This window comes from Saccostrea cucullata, unplaced genomic scaffold (genome assembly GCF_032062105.1).
Source record: "Saccostrea cucullata isolate Sc308-1 unplaced genomic scaffold, CSIRO_AGI_Scuc_v1 ctg263, whole genome shotgun sequence".
NCBI classification, from domain to species: Eukaryota; Metazoa; Mollusca; class Bivalvia; order Ostreida; family Ostreidae; genus Saccostrea; species Saccostrea cuccullata.
This window is the reverse complement of record NW_026926479.1, coordinates 101,755-116,569: the sequence shown is the minus strand read 5'-3', so window position 1 is coordinate 116,569 and position 14,815 is coordinate 101,755. Positions and strand designations below refer to the sequence as shown.

Genomic DNA, 14,815 nt, shown 5'->3' with positions numbered 1-14,815 from the left:
TGTCTGCAACTGCTGTCTGTTTGGAAGTTAAGGTCAAGCCTTCATGATATGTATTTGCCTTCATTGAAAGCTGGCATTTTATATAACACGAACTTCATTATTGTTCAGATATACATTCAGTGTTGAGTTGTTCTTTACTGCCTTATGTAAATACAAGGATATTATTAACAGGTTTTTGGATATTCAGGAATTATCTTGAAATTTTAAGAATACACTTGCTGTTTCTTATTTGTCATATATTTTTGAATCATTCCATAAGCTGCACCCTTACTTTCAAAAATGATGGGGCCCTTGCTGACTGGTCAGTTTTCTAGTATTGAGTTTATTTTTTAGGTATTTTTTTTTTACATATGTATCCTCAGATTTGTAGTGTGTGATTTCATTGATTTATACTTTCAAACACGCATACGTCCCATCTGATTTCATTCTATAACCCCTGGATATTTGCTCAATTAATTTTCTTCTTACAAACCATTTTTTTCATAAGTTTGTTTCTATATCCCCATGTTTCTACATAGATGTCATTGTTTAGTGAAGAACATTAAAAATTGGGTCAGGTTTACATGTTCATTGACTTCTTTTAAATTTTATTTTTAGGTCACCTGAGTAAACTCAGGTGACCTATTGCTATCTGTTTTCGTCGTGCGTTGTGCGTCGTGCGTTGTGCGTTAACATTTGAACATTTTCAGCTTCTTCTCTGCAACCACTGAACCAATTTCAACCAAATTTGGCCTAAAGCATCTATGGGTGAAGGGGAACAAAAATTGTGAATTTCCCTGATCCCTGCCCCCCTGGGGCCTGAGGGGTGGGGCCAAAACCACAAAAATTAATGCAATCTTTAAAAATCTTCTTCTTTACTCCTGGACATCAAGCAGTCAAACTGTTTGCATGATTGTAATCAGCAATGAGTCCTCTACCAAAATGGTGAAATTCATGGCCCTGGGGTCGGGGTTCTAGTGCTAGGGCGGGGCTAAATAAGTATATAGTGAAAATGCATTATTTCTTTGAAAATTTTCTTCTCTGCTCCTAGGTATTAAGTAGACTAACTAAGTGCAAGTTATGATGAGCAAGAGTGCCTCTACCAAAATTGTGAATTTTATGGCCCCAGGGTCAGGAGTTCTGGTGTTAGGGCGGGGCTCTATTGATTATATAGTGAAAATATAATTATTTGAAAATCGTCTTCTCTAACTCCTGGGTATTAAATAAACTTGCATAGTTTTGATGAGCAAGAGTGCCTAAACCAAAATTGTGAATTTTATGGCCCCAGGGTCAGGGGTTCTGGTGTTAGGGCGGGGCTCTATTGATTATATATTGAAAATACATGAATTCTTTGAAAATCTTCTTCTCTGCTCCTGGGTATTAAATAAACCAACTAAGTACATAGTTATGATGAGCAAGAGTGCCTCTACCAAAATTGTGAATTTGTTTGGCCCCAGGGTCAGGGGTTCTGGTGTTAGGGTGGAGCGCTATTTATTATATAGTGAAAATGCATGAATTCTTTGAAAATCTTCTTTTCTTCTCTTGGGTATTAAATAAACTAACTAAGTGCATAGTTATGATGAGCAAGAGTGCCTCTACCAAAATTGTGAATTTGATGGCCCCAGGGTCAGGGGTTCTGGTGTTAGGGCGGGGCTCTATTGATTATATAGTGAAAATTCATTAAATCTTTGAAAATTTTCTTCTCTGCTCCAGGGTATTAAGCAGATGAACTACCTATATAATTATGCTGGGCAAGTGTATATTTCCAGAATTGTGAATTTCAAGGCCCCAGGGTCAGGGATACCATAGAAGGGGGTGTATTATATACTGAAAATGAATGAATTGTTTGAAATTTGCTCCTTGGTATTAATCAAATATCAAGGCCTAAGGGCCAGGGGTTCATGTGTGGTAGGGGCACTACTTATTATTGCTGAATATTACTGATTAGTTGAAATGCATTTTTTGTTCCCTTACCCTGCATATGGGTATTAAGTAAACAAACTAAGCAACTGCCCCCCCCCCATTGTTATGATGATCAATGGTGCCTCTTTCAAAATTGTGAATGCCATAGCATCATGACATTAATCAAATTCAATCACTGTAAAGTTGTTGCATAATGCTCAGGTGACCTATAAGGCCCATGGGCCTCTTGTCTTTAGTTAAATGTTCTTTGGTTTTTTACTATGCATTTTTGGTGTTGTCATTTTGACATGTGAACTTTAAGGTTAGTGGCAATTGATGCTATTCAGACCATGTGTATTTATATGAACCAGGTAGTTTATATATAATGTACATCAAGTCTTAAGTAAAGAAGATAGAAGTCTGTTCCATTAACTCACTGGAAATGGATCAGGTTTTTATTTAAGATACATGTTTATTAAAAATCTAGTGCCATCTATTCTAGCAGTTAAGGAAAATGAAATTTATTTAATGAGTTTCTAGCTTTGTTTGAAATAAAAAATGCATAGCAACATTTTACTCTTTGTGTATATTATACCATCTTTTATCTATAAAACACAACTCAAGATGTGAATGAAAATTGAGGAATCAATATTAATTATTTTGGTACCTAAAGAAATTTCTTGTCACATAGAATATACTTATGGAATATTTTCAGAATTTACTTATAGAATTTTTGTTAGCTTCAAAAAGCAGCTCTCAGAATTCAGATCAGCTGAGCTACAGCAGTTCTGTAGCTGAGGTTTAATGGAGTCAGGACAGACAGACAGATGGCCAGCATTACAGGGCAAAAACTATATGCCCCAAAATTTTCAATTACAAGGGCATAAAAATTGAAGTGCAGATGAGATTGGACAATCAGTTTCAATAAATTTGATTTTTTTTCTCCAATCCTTTGCCCTTGGTTTTGCACATTCCGTTATAATCATTCATAACATATTCATTTCTTTTTATTAATTTATCGATAATGTTATTTATATGTCATTGGTATTAGTGCTGTGTAGAAAAAATATCCATAATCTTCTGTTTAGTAGATCTGACATAATAGAAGGAAGGATATACAGTGTTGTTTATTTTAGTGCTTTATTGGATTGAGGACCCACCCCATCACTTGGAAAGAAGTTGTGTTCAAAACCGTGGAAATGGTTAATTTCACTGATAATGATTTGGGAAGTGTATGCTATTTCATTATTTATCAAAAAATTAGCTGCAGAACTGTAGCTCTCTGAAAAAATACATATTGACAGAGAAAAGTTTTCTGCAACTATCAAAAAATTTTTTTTACAAATCATGTGTTCAATATAAATGATAAATAAAAGAAAAATTGTTAAGAATTTTAAAAATGACTTTGAACTAGAAAGCTCCCCCCCCCCTCATACACACACACACACACACTTTTTGTTGCAGTATAGTCAAAGAATTGTTTGAGTGAACAAAATGATACTGAAAGAAGCTGGAATTTCGAATATAGACATTTTTCCTTATTTCTTTTTTCTTTTAATTATTATCATTTATTTATTTGTTTGTTTGTTTTTTCTCCAAGTACGTTAAATATTTTTTCACCCCCCCCCCTTTCAAAAACGTGTAAACTGTAAGGACGGTATCTATTTCTAAATGTACCCATTATGTTTTACACTTACAGATACGAAGGAATTAGTGTAAATTCGTTTGTAAACAGTTTTTCTCCCAATATTGAATTTTAAAAACCCCATAGCTTTCAATTGAGAGAGCAAAGATCCGCCTATAAAAGTCTTCGCCTGCCCTAGTGAGCGATTACTGTTGTTATGACGACATTCGATGGTGAAGTTAAATCTCCTGCGATTGGGTAATGGTCAAAGAATCAGCCAATTGTTTCGGGCGTACTATTTATTCATTGGTAGGTGTTTAGATAGCAACCATCTAAAGTACCAAGGGAAATTAAGGCCGTATCAACAAGGAGACTTTCTAACCGTTGGACGTAAAATAAGGTAGGAAAACGTGATTTGGCACTAAATTTGAGATAATAAAATGCATCTGCTGGTCCATAATCATTTGATTTAACATACATTCTAGTTATACAAACTCATCAAGTTTGTTTTTCGTATCTTCTGTTCACAATAGCATATGTTGATGAATCTCCATTATTTATGAGTGTATATAACTAGGCTAAATGATTTCTCACAATTTCCTAGTTTGGAGATTATGGTGACACAACATTTTAATAATAATAATGCTTTTCTTTCCGGCATGATAGCTAGTTGATATATAAAGTACAATTAATGATCGAGATTTTTTTTTAAAGGAACTAACTTCTTGGACATAGAAGATTGTGCAAATATTCATAGTATATGCATATATACAAAATTATACAAAATTATATGCAGACTAAATATTTACATCAGATTCCTCTGCTCATAACCGTCAAGACCAAATCTTATTTTTCATTATTAGAAAAATGGCAACAGCACTTCGTCCAACCACAAGACACCAGCCACCTGACTGGTTCACAAGTAACTACACCATCTCCACGAACGCTGAGAGACAGAGAGATGCCTCTCATCAAGTTCGCCAGGAGAGTCGATTTCTCCGAAATGAGACAGACAACCAAACAAAGTGGGATCAACACTCAAACAATGTCCGTCTGGCAGATCGAGTAGATAACATCAGACAGTGGAAGGAGATCCTAGAAAAAACACTGGCCGATATTGACAAGGAGATTGCCGATTTGTCTGATGCCAAGGAGCTCACAGAGCAGGCCCTGGAAGCCAAAAACCTTCCACTTGATGTTGCCATTGAATGCCTGACCCTTAGGGAGGGACGTCAAGGTATTGATATCGTACAGGACGAGGCAGAGAACCAGCTACACAAGGCAAGTTTGATTTGATGATTTATATTATTCTGCTTAGGCAAATACTAAATGTTTACCCATGTTGACACAATTATTACAAATCCATACACAAAGGATATATATGTCATTTTCATTTTTCAACTTGTGTATTTTGTTATCAGGAAGTGGAGGTTATTGAAGGAATCAAAAAGGCTCTTCAGCAGAAAATTGGAGATTCATTTGAGCAGCTCTGCCTTCTACAAGAGGCCAGACAGCAGCTTCAGGCTGACTTACAGGACAAGAATATAGCCCTAGGAATAGATGTAGATCAGTACAACCTCACCGACAGGTCCCCCCAAATCAGCTTCAAACCTGACTCCTTAAGGGTACCCAAAGGGTAGGGATATTGTAACTCTAAATCATTCCTACATGATTGTTTTTAAATTTTAAAAAGTTGATGATGCAACACAGCAAAGCCTCTTCATGATTTTCATTGATGTGTACTGATTTTGTTTTCACAGAAGCACCACCCCACAGCAATGGGAGGACTTCAGTCGATACAACAAGGAGAGGGCCGAGGCCGAAATGAAGGCCTCAACTCGCCTAAGGGAGGCCATCCACCACACCCTTCAGCAGTGTGCTAACGATTTGGAGGCCCAGAGAATCGCCACAGAGTATGCCTACAGAAAAAGGATCCATGAATTCGAGAGAGCCAAGGGCGAGCTGGAATGGCAGAAGAAAAATGTAAGATGTTCATAATTTTATAACTATACCTGTTATTTCTTTGAAAAGAACAATAGTGCAATGAATACAGGTAATTATGAACAATGAGTATATAGCAATTCCACACATTATTTATTATAGACCGAGGAAGAAATTGCTGAGCTGGAGAATGACATCAGAGGAATCGAGGAGAAAATCCGCGCAAAGATCGCCCCAATGAAGCTGGCTCAGACCCGCTTGGAGAACCGTACATACAGACCTAACGTTGAACTCTGTCGGGATGCCCCACAGTACGGTCTCACAGATGAAGTCAAGCAGCTTGAGGCCACAAAGAGGGCTCTAGAGGAGAAATGTAAACAGGCAAAGTAAGTAAAGCCTCTAGTCGGTCATCACATTTTGGTAGTCTCATATTCAGCTTTAAATTTAATTTTCCCTTGACTGTAAAAGTACCACTGTAAAACATTTACAAAAGTTAGCCTTTTCAAAATGTGCAAACAGGATATAAGGGATATGCATGTAATTTATATTGCTTTTGTTGATGTAATTCTTTGGTAACATTTTCAATCTAGGTCAAACATGTTTTATGCTTCCTTTTTAAACATGCCTTGTGATCATGGAATTTAAAACAAAACCTTTTACACAGGATAAATGATGATCTTGCTCAGAAAATTAATTCACTCAATTTGGACAATATATAATTTGCATGGATGTTCGCATTACCAAATATAATGCAAATCTTTGGTAATGCTCATATTATACATTATCGCCCCCAGACCGTGTGTTTAGAGAGGAATGTGCATAACCCTTTTGCTGGAATTATTACAGTGTTTCAGGGAAAATCTTTGGTACTTTATAGTAATGTTGGCATAAAAAAATAAAATGTGTAATATCCAAGTGCATTTTTGTTACAATATGAATCTAGATCAAACATGTTTTACGCTATCAGTATTTTAAAAAAAGTATCATGTGATCATGGAATTTAAAACTATTGAACAGTTTTACTACATTGAATTATTTATATATGAAAATGAATTATGGGATATGAGTATTGAAGATATAAAGTTGAACTTCTCCTGAGTTTGTCCTGTTCTTCACTTTTACTGGGTGCACTCTATTTATATACATTTGACACGTCTTTCATTATTGTTATTACTGCATTACCAAATATTATGCAGATCTTTGGTAAAGCTCATATTATACATTATCCGCCCAATCTCCTGTGTGTTTAGTTATTTGTGTCTGACGAGGCTGGAAAAGTGTGCATGTGAAATATTTTACGAGTCATTTTGCATAGAAGCAAATATTACAGTGTTTCAGTGGTTTATCTTTGGTAGTGCTTTATAGGTAATGTTGTACATAACAAAAAATAAAATGTGTAAATCATTGGCTTTAAATTTGTACTTTATCTCCAATTAAAAAAAAAAGTTTAACAAGATATTGGAGGTCCATGGACCACAATGCTCATCTGAGTAACTTATTGTAGTCCCAACCTACCTGAATGGATCATGATTTGAACAAAATTGAATATACATTACAATTATAACATTGTAACACATTGTTTAACTTTATTGCCCTCTGCTCTAGGCCAATCAGAGTAAGCAACTAGATTGCAAGACAATATGAAGTTGTTAATTAATTCATCATAACTTTAAACTCCAAGACATCATCTCATCCTATACACAAAGTATTGGTGTCAGTTGCACTACAAGAAATGGAAAACAAATCAGAAGTTTGACATTTATTTTATTTTTCACAATATACTCTCTGTCTTAAGACTGCAAACATCACTAAACACAAAAATATTTTCATGTGGATAATAATGATTTATTTAATGTAGCACTTTTATAATAATTTCCACTCATACATGTCTATGAACCTGATACAGTCTTTGACAATGATTTTTCTTGATCTACATGTATCAAGTCAGCTCAGGCAATCTTTTATAGTGCAGTCACACAAACAACAGATTAACAAACGACATGATTAATGCTTGAAAATCACAATCTGTGACCAGTGTGTCTCTGGAAACTTTAACACATTTTCCTCGATCAGATTTTGCTTGATGTTGGTAAATGAAATTAACTTCTTCCAAAACAAAGAACACATATGATTACATGTATCTTAACATGATTACAGTAACAGCCTGTCTCTCAGTCTTATTGTCTCCAATCATCAGATTTCCCCGTGCTGGGCCTCCTGATCAGAACATGTTAGGTGACCTGTACACCCCTCCCCGGGCACCCCTGCCAGTCCCCCTTGCTCTCTGTATTGCACCTCGCCCCCTCTGGAACATGCCCCCACGATTGCCCCGACTCTGTAGCTGGCCCCTCTGTGGGGTCCCTCTGGTACTGATGGGGCGACCCCTTGTCTGCTGGCCGGAGGATGAGGGAGATCCCTCCCACACGATGGGCTGGATCTTTGGCTTTTCTATGTAAGAAGTAAACAAAGATTAAAATAATTGTCTATGGTCTTAATTGATAAAAGTTTATAATAAGCTTCAGTGTTTTAAAAAAAATCTGCTGTATAACAATCTAATAAATCAAAATCACTTCTTTTTAATGTTAAAAAAAGTGGCACTCTAGGAGTTATATAAAAAATGAAACTGAAATGATAGCAAATCAAAAACAGGGCACCTGGTCCTGTAAAACCACCTACAATGTAACCTTAACCCCTTTATTATTGCAAGCACATATCTTGTGCAGAACTAAAGTAATTAATACAGAAAATGAAGAAATGTCCAACAAGAGGCCCATGGGCCACATCGCTCACCTGAGCACTGTGGCTAGGAAAAAGTAGAAATTGGTTTATTATTGAAAAGTTTATATCCAGAAGTAGTCCCATGACCAATCATGGCTTTGCTATTCTTGACAATATGATTTTTAAAGAATTTTCCTATAAACATCTATGTAAAACTTTGATTGGCCATTGTGGCTCCGCCTTACCCAAGTGGTCATGATTTGAACAAACTTGAATCTACACTACCTGAGGATGCTTCCATTTAATTATGATTAATTATGGCTTTGCTATTCTTGAGAAGAAGACTTTAAAAGAATTTTCCTATATTTTTCTATGTAAAACTTTGGTTTGCCAATTTGGCCCCGCCCTACCCCCCAGGGGCATGATTTGAACACACATGAATCTACACTACCTGAGGATGCTTCCATATAAATAAGATCAATTATGGCTTTGCAATTCTTGACAAAAATATTTTTTTTACAAAATCCTATATATTTCTATGTAAAAATATGATCGGCAATTTTGGCCCCCACCCTATCCCTAGGGGTCATGATTTAAACAAATTTGAATCTCCATAATCTGAGGATGCTTCCATATAATTTATGATCAATTGGCTTTGCTATTCTTGAGAAGAAAATTTTTAAAGAATTTTCCTATATATTTCTATGTAAAACTTTGTTTGGCCCTTTTGGCCCCGCCCTACCCCCAAGGGTCATGATTTGAACAAACTTGAATCTACACTACCTAAATATGATCAATTATGACTTTGCTATTCTTGAGAAGAAGATTTTTAAAGAATTTTCCTATATATTTCTATGTAAAACAACTTTGGTCGGCCATTGTGGCCCCGCCCTATCCCCGGGGGTCATGATTGGAACAAATTTGAGTCTACACTACCTGAGGATGCTTCCATATAAATATGATCAATTATGGCTTTGCTATTCTTGAAAAGAAGATTTTTAAAGAATTTTCCTATATATTTCTATGTAAAACTTTGGTCGGCCATTGTGGCCCCGCCCTAGCCCCAGGGGTCATGAATTGAAAAAACTTGAATCTACACTACTTGAGGATGCTTCCACATAAATACGATCAATTATGGCGTTGCTTTTCTTGAGAAGAAGATTTTAAAAGAATTTTCCTATATATTTCTATGTAAAACTTTGGTCGTCTATTGTGGCCCCGCCCTACCCCGGGGGTCATGAATTGAACAAATTTGAATCTACACTACCTGAGGGTGTTTCCCCTTAAGTTTCATCTTTCCTGGCACAGTGGTTCTTGAGAAGAAGATTTTTAAAATATACCACCAAATTTTCATTAATTCCCAATTATCTCCCCTTGAATAAGGGCATGGCCCTTTATTTGAACAAACTTGAATCCCCTTTACCCAAGGATGCTTTGTGGCAAGTTTGGTTTAAATTGGCCCAGTGGTTCTTGAGAAGAAGTCGAAATTGTGAAAAGTTTACGACAACGACGACAGACGACGGACAATTTTTGATCAGAAAAGCTCACTTGAGCCTTTGGCTCAGGTGAGCTAAAAACACTGAAACAAAAATACATAATGGTTGTCAATCATATAATTTCTTACTTGTTCTTGATCTATAAATTTTCACTGAAAAATTATAAGTGGTAAGAACAAATTGACAAACAAAGGATCTGGCCATTTTAAAAAAAATCTGCATTCTTCATCAAACTTGAATCAATTTCAAAACTTTCACTTTTAACATTGCTAAGTTTCTTTAAGGAAGTTTTGGCACTGAATACCTACCTATCACTTCTGTCTTTTCCTGTGAAGTGCTGGGTTCCTCTTCTTTTAGTGCACCAGCACCTTCTTTTTCTTGTTCTGTAGTGTCCCCAGCTGGTTCACCTATAATTTAGTGAGAGACATGACAGTAATTCTATCACTCACTACATGTCTATCTTATCTATTAATCTTGATTCTACCTTTAATCATACCTTGTTAATTTTCATACAACAGAAATATACATATATGACTTCTTCACACATCCATAAGTACAAATACATGTGAAAGTTTTAGCTAGGACCTGAATAACTCACCAGCTGATGTCGTGACCTCTCCTTCCGTTGTCTCTGTCACTTCTGATGATAATTCAGGTTCTGTTTGCTCTCCTGACCTAAATACAGAAAATACAATGCAATATAAACAAACCTTAAAGAAGCATATCCGATTTAAATTTTCATACAATTTATGTTTTGGATTTAAAAAATTTGATATATGTATTTTTTTTATTCCGACCTTTGAAAATAAGACCTACTCTCTTTCTTTGAAACTATTTCTTCCCAATCCCACCCCAGCAGAGACTCATTAAGACCTACTCCCTCTCTATGTGATTATTCCCATCCAGTCTCGGCAGATACTCATTAAGACGTACCCCTCCTCTACATCGACTTCCTCCTGAGTTTCTTCAGTCTCGGGCTGGGTTGTCTCCCCTGCTGAGCTTGTGGCGGTGGCCTGGGGGTTGAGGGCGGACGCAATCGCTGCTTCACTGATGACTGGGACCGGTGCTGTTGTCCTAAGGGGGGTGCTGGGTACGCTGCGTCCTGTCCCCTCATCTAACTCAGATAGGTCCATACTGGTACTCTCCATACCTCCCAGAGCTGCATAAAATACACACAATTACACACAATAGTAGGCAGATATTAATACATCAACAATCTTCATGATTCACAATCATTCAAGTTTGACTAAGCCCTACCTCCTTGGGAAGCCAGCTCTCCCAGTTCTGGTTGAGCTAAAGAAGACTCACTGAGTGCTCCAAATGTAAACCTTTGATTAGAAATTCTGGGGGAGCTGAAATATTACATACAGATTAGATAAGATTTAAACCTATATGTATAAGGTCTTCTAAAAAGGTGGAAAATGAGGATTGTGAAAAACTTGTCATCTTTTTGTTTGAAAAAAGTCCTTTTGTTCTGGAGTTTTTAAAAGGCTATAGAATTTAATGTACAGTAACTATACCTGACTACTTCTGCATAGCCATCTCCTCTGTTTGGGACAAACAGTGTAGGGGTACTGGGGACAATTCCATCCTCTCCTTCCTCAAATGTGCCAGTCTGACCCTAACCCAGAATATAACAGAGTTATAACAATCCCATTGTATATATTTAGTACAATAAAATATGTTCAAATCAACAGAGTTTAGAAACTGTATGCAGTGTATAAAAAGCCTCATAATTACCATGTAAAGACCTAATAAAAGTGACTATTAGTAATAAAGAATTTAATATACTGTATAAGTACTTTTTTCCGCGTGGTATTAATTTACGCTATGTACGCGCTCATCATTTTTCCGCGGAAATTTGTCCAAGCGTACTTAATATAATTGTAAGGCAAATATAGTGACAATCTAGAAAATCCGCGTAATTTTCTAACCCCGGATTTAACAGAAATTGAGATTCCGCGGAATTATGACCCCGTGGAAAAAAGTACATCTACAGTATAACAAAAATTCTGTAAATAAGTTATCTAAAACAATTCTGGAGTAAAACTGAGAATCAAACCTACCCCCAGAATAAAAGGAGCCAGTTGTCTGTTCATGGATGTTTGTCTCTCCATGGTGAAGGGGGCTCTCTGCCCAAACAGGACGGTCGGGGTGGTAGTGGGGGCAGACTGAGTCGTCTGGGGGACTTCTTCCTCCTGGGCCTCCATAGGTCTCTCATTGGAATCATCTTAAAAGAGAAAAGCTTCTTTATGGAAAATTGTTCAGTACGTATGTTCTCCATGCCCCTAGGGATACATGAGGTCATAAAAACAAAGTTCAGTAAAACCATATAAATACATCAGATGCCATAATTTTCAGTACAAATAGTCTAACTTAGTACAAATAGTCTAAACTGTCCTTTTTTTCTGTTTTTGGTTTGTTTAATGTTTCACAGATAATCCACACGCTGGATGTGGCTGACTGACTCACCATCCAGCTGGATGACATCCTCATCTTCCTCCTCTGTCTGGGCCTGGATCTCCTCCAGCTGGGACGCCGTGTACTCCCCCTCCATCTCCTCATCCTCACCCTACAACGTGTATCACATCACATTAAATTATTAACCAATCAGTCACTAGGTTATACTCTCAAAAATTATACTGATAATGTAGAACATTTTTTTCTTCAGTTTGCAAAATGTCCCAAAATGCTTGCATACAAATTCTCAAAATTAATCAAGATTGTTATATTGATTACTCAGTTTATGATTCATTTATAGAGTATAATGAAATAGCATGAATACTACCGAGTCAAGAAGCCTGGACATGACTTACATAATCCTCCTCAACTTCTTCAATATCTTCTTCTTCCTCCCCCTCTTCTATATCTTCATCTTCCTCATCATCTTCAATGCCTTCATTCTCATCTTCCTACCAGAATTAAGTACACACAGTGAGCCTACTGATTCATGATAATGGAACTCTTACTTTGTATATACAAATTGTCCCAGTATTCATGATTTTGTATACACTAATTGCCCCAGTAGACTTGAGGAAGACTTACCTCATCATCACTCTCCAGAATAATGATGGCTTCATCTCCTTCATCCTCCTCCTCAGGGGCTTCTTCTTCCTGAATTTCCTCAACATTCTAAACATAGTAACAAAATCTCTTATAACCTTCAACATTACATTTTGTAACCTATTACATATGGAATACGCAATTGCTTTGTTGTTTAAAGTAGAGAGTTCCGTGTATAACTCACCTGCTGTCCTTGTGAGTCTGAGAGCATGGCAGGTTCTGACGACAAATCTTCCACCAAGTCGTCTGTAGACTCGGCCGGTCCCAGGGATATCTGAAATAGAAAACCAACATCTCAAGAAAGGGAAGACTTAGTGATGGTAATTAAGTGATGCCTAAGTCTGCCTCATGGACTGGTATTCCCCTCCAACTAAAATCTGACTACATGTACTAAGTTGTGGTGAGGGATCCTCAATCTCTCTCTCCTCCCCCCCCCCCCCCCCACTGACTGTTCCTTTTAAGAAATAAACAACAATGTTAAAAAGTTCTCTGGGAAATGAACTTTTAGTTGGTCACGTGATCAAATCCTGTGAAGCCCAAAGGGCTTCTTAGTAGATTTGATCATGTACCAACTAAAAGTTCATTTCCCAGTGAACTTTTTAACATTGTTGTTTATTACTTATATTTACATTTGAGACGAATAAATTTCGAGTAAAATTGCATTTATAACACGAACGGGCTTCCGTATTATTTTGTGACGCACAATGACCTAGAAGTTTTTTTGGTCAAAGTTAGTTTACCTTGCTCCAACATTTGAATGTTTACATTCAAGTTTATCAGTCCAGTTCAGGAAATATCTGTATATAGTGAAAGAATAATGATCACTGCTGAGAATAATTTAACTCTTTCACAAGTTTTTACAATATTTGAAGTCAAAAGCGGCGGTATCGCCTGTTTTAGTTTACATAACTCCAAAGGAATTTCTGGTTAAAAAGGTGGGTGCGGTTTAATCAAAACGTACCTTATTCACACCAAGAAGATTTATTGTACATCTCGAGATTGAAAATATCCATATTGTTTATCATTTTATCTTTTTCATCGTTATTGACCTAGAAATATTCCGAAACAAGTTGCATCGTAACGGAAATATGACCTCTGACTCCCAAATAACATTCACACAGAATTGAACATATTTTTATCTGCAATAGGTTCATCTAAGAAAGATATTTGCAAATGTAAATATTAGTAATAACCTCTGATTCCTGGGTTCTAAGTTGTGACTTAGGGACAATAGAGATGACCCCTTTTCTCCCTATTAAGCTGAGTAATACAATGTTGCATACCTCAGATTCCTGGGTCGAGAGTTGTGGGGTTTGAAATTCAGTGACTTCTTGTCCTAGTTCCAGAACTGGTTCTTCCTCTGTAACTGTCTGTGTATTGGCATGTTCATCTGTGACTGTTATGGCTGGAATCGGTGAGCCCTAAACAGCATTACAAGGCAAGTCATTATAATTCAGAAAACTAAAATAGCAATAGAGAATATCTGATTGCCACTTACATGTACATGCATATGAAATTGTTTATCTGACCTGAGCTGTTGACACCTTGGTTCTCTTTGGTTCTGTTTCATCTCCTTGACTGCTAAAAGTGGAGAAAAAAATCATATACATGTATACATCTAATTTTTTATACACTAAAACTCATTTCCTGGGAAAGAACTCTCAAACTGTCAAAATTAGTACCCTTCAGCCTCTTCTCTTGATCTTTTCCCTAGAGACTGCCCCTCCCTGCTGACAGAAGCCACACTGGTGGTATCCCTGCTGACAGAAGCCACACTGGTGGTATCCCTGCTGACAGAACCCACACTAGTGGTATCCTTGTTGACAGAAGCCACACTGGTGGTATCCCTGCTGACAGAAGCCACACTGGTGGTATCCCTGTTGACAGAAGCCACACTGGTGGTATCCCTGGCTCCTGGTGCCATAGTTGTTGTAGGAGTGACCTCCCTTGTCACAGTGGAAGAGGAAGTAGATGGCGCTGCTTCCCTAGGCGCTGATGTTGATTGGTTCTCACTATTATCACTGGCAGCTGTTGATGCTGCCGAGGAAACTTCTACCTCCGACTGTGTCACTGTTTGTTCTGGAAAGTTAAC

The 14,815-nt window shown here is 37.0% G+C and overlaps 2 protein-coding genes across 2 annotated transcripts in view; one reads left to right on the top strand and one right to left on the bottom strand.

The window, feature by feature from the left end:
• The first annotated feature begins 3,720 nt into the window (after positions 1-3,720).
• On the top strand, positions 3,721-5,836 carry LOC134271781 (tektin-2-like). The gene is made up of 5 exons (XM_062753988.1): positions 3,721-3,905; positions 4,369-4,786; positions 4,927-5,141; positions 5,266-5,488; positions 5,609-5,836. The coding sequence occupies exons 1-5, from the start codon at positions 3,736-3,738 to the stop codon at positions 5,834-5,836; spliced, it is 1,254 nt and encodes a 417-aa protein (XP_062609972.1). The 5' UTR covers positions 3,721-3,735.
• A 1,357-nt stretch (positions 5,837-7,193) lies between these two features.
• Positions 7,194-14,815, bottom strand: part of LOC134271798 (nucleoprotein TPR-like) — a 42,672-nt gene continuing 35,050 nt past the window's right edge. The window contains exons 49-63 of the mRNA XM_062754021.1: positions 14,607-14,802; positions 14,406-14,453; positions 14,253-14,301; positions 14,007-14,144; positions 12,908-12,997; positions 12,706-12,792; positions 12,477-12,572; positions 12,133-12,232; positions 11,727-11,890; positions 11,181-11,281; positions 10,918-11,012; positions 10,594-10,819; positions 10,259-10,335; positions 9,969-10,067; positions 7,194-7,894 (exon numbers count right to left, since the gene is read on the bottom strand). Coding sequence (XP_062610005.1) covers positions 7,668-7,894; positions 9,969-10,067; positions 10,259-10,335; positions 10,594-10,819; positions 10,918-11,012; positions 11,181-11,281; positions 11,727-11,890; positions 12,133-12,232; positions 12,477-12,572; positions 12,706-12,792; positions 12,908-12,997; positions 14,007-14,144; positions 14,253-14,301; positions 14,406-14,453; positions 14,607-14,802 — 1,793 coding nt within the window. The 3' untranslated portion in view covers positions 7,194-7,667. The remainder of the gene's footprint in view (positions 7,895-9,968; positions 10,068-10,258; positions 10,336-10,593; positions 10,820-10,917; positions 11,013-11,180; positions 11,282-11,726; positions 11,891-12,132; positions 12,233-12,476; positions 12,573-12,705; positions 12,793-12,907; positions 12,998-14,006; positions 14,145-14,252; positions 14,302-14,405; positions 14,454-14,606; positions 14,803-14,815) is intronic.

Bases quoted from the DNA above. Each gene is read 5' to 3' on its own strand.
- LOC134271781 (XM_062753988.1), top strand. From the start codon at position 3,736: ATGGTGAAGTTAAATCTCCTGCGATTGGGTAATGGTCAAAGAATCAGC. The intron at 4,787-4,926 runs GCAAGTTTGATT...TTTTGTTATCAG, and splicing joins CAGAGAACCAGCTACACAAG to GAAGTGGAGGTTATTGAAGG. The intron at 5,489-5,608 runs GTAAGATGTTCA...TATTTATTATAG, and splicing joins TGGAATGGCAGAAGAAAAAT to ACCGAGGAAGAAATTGCTGA.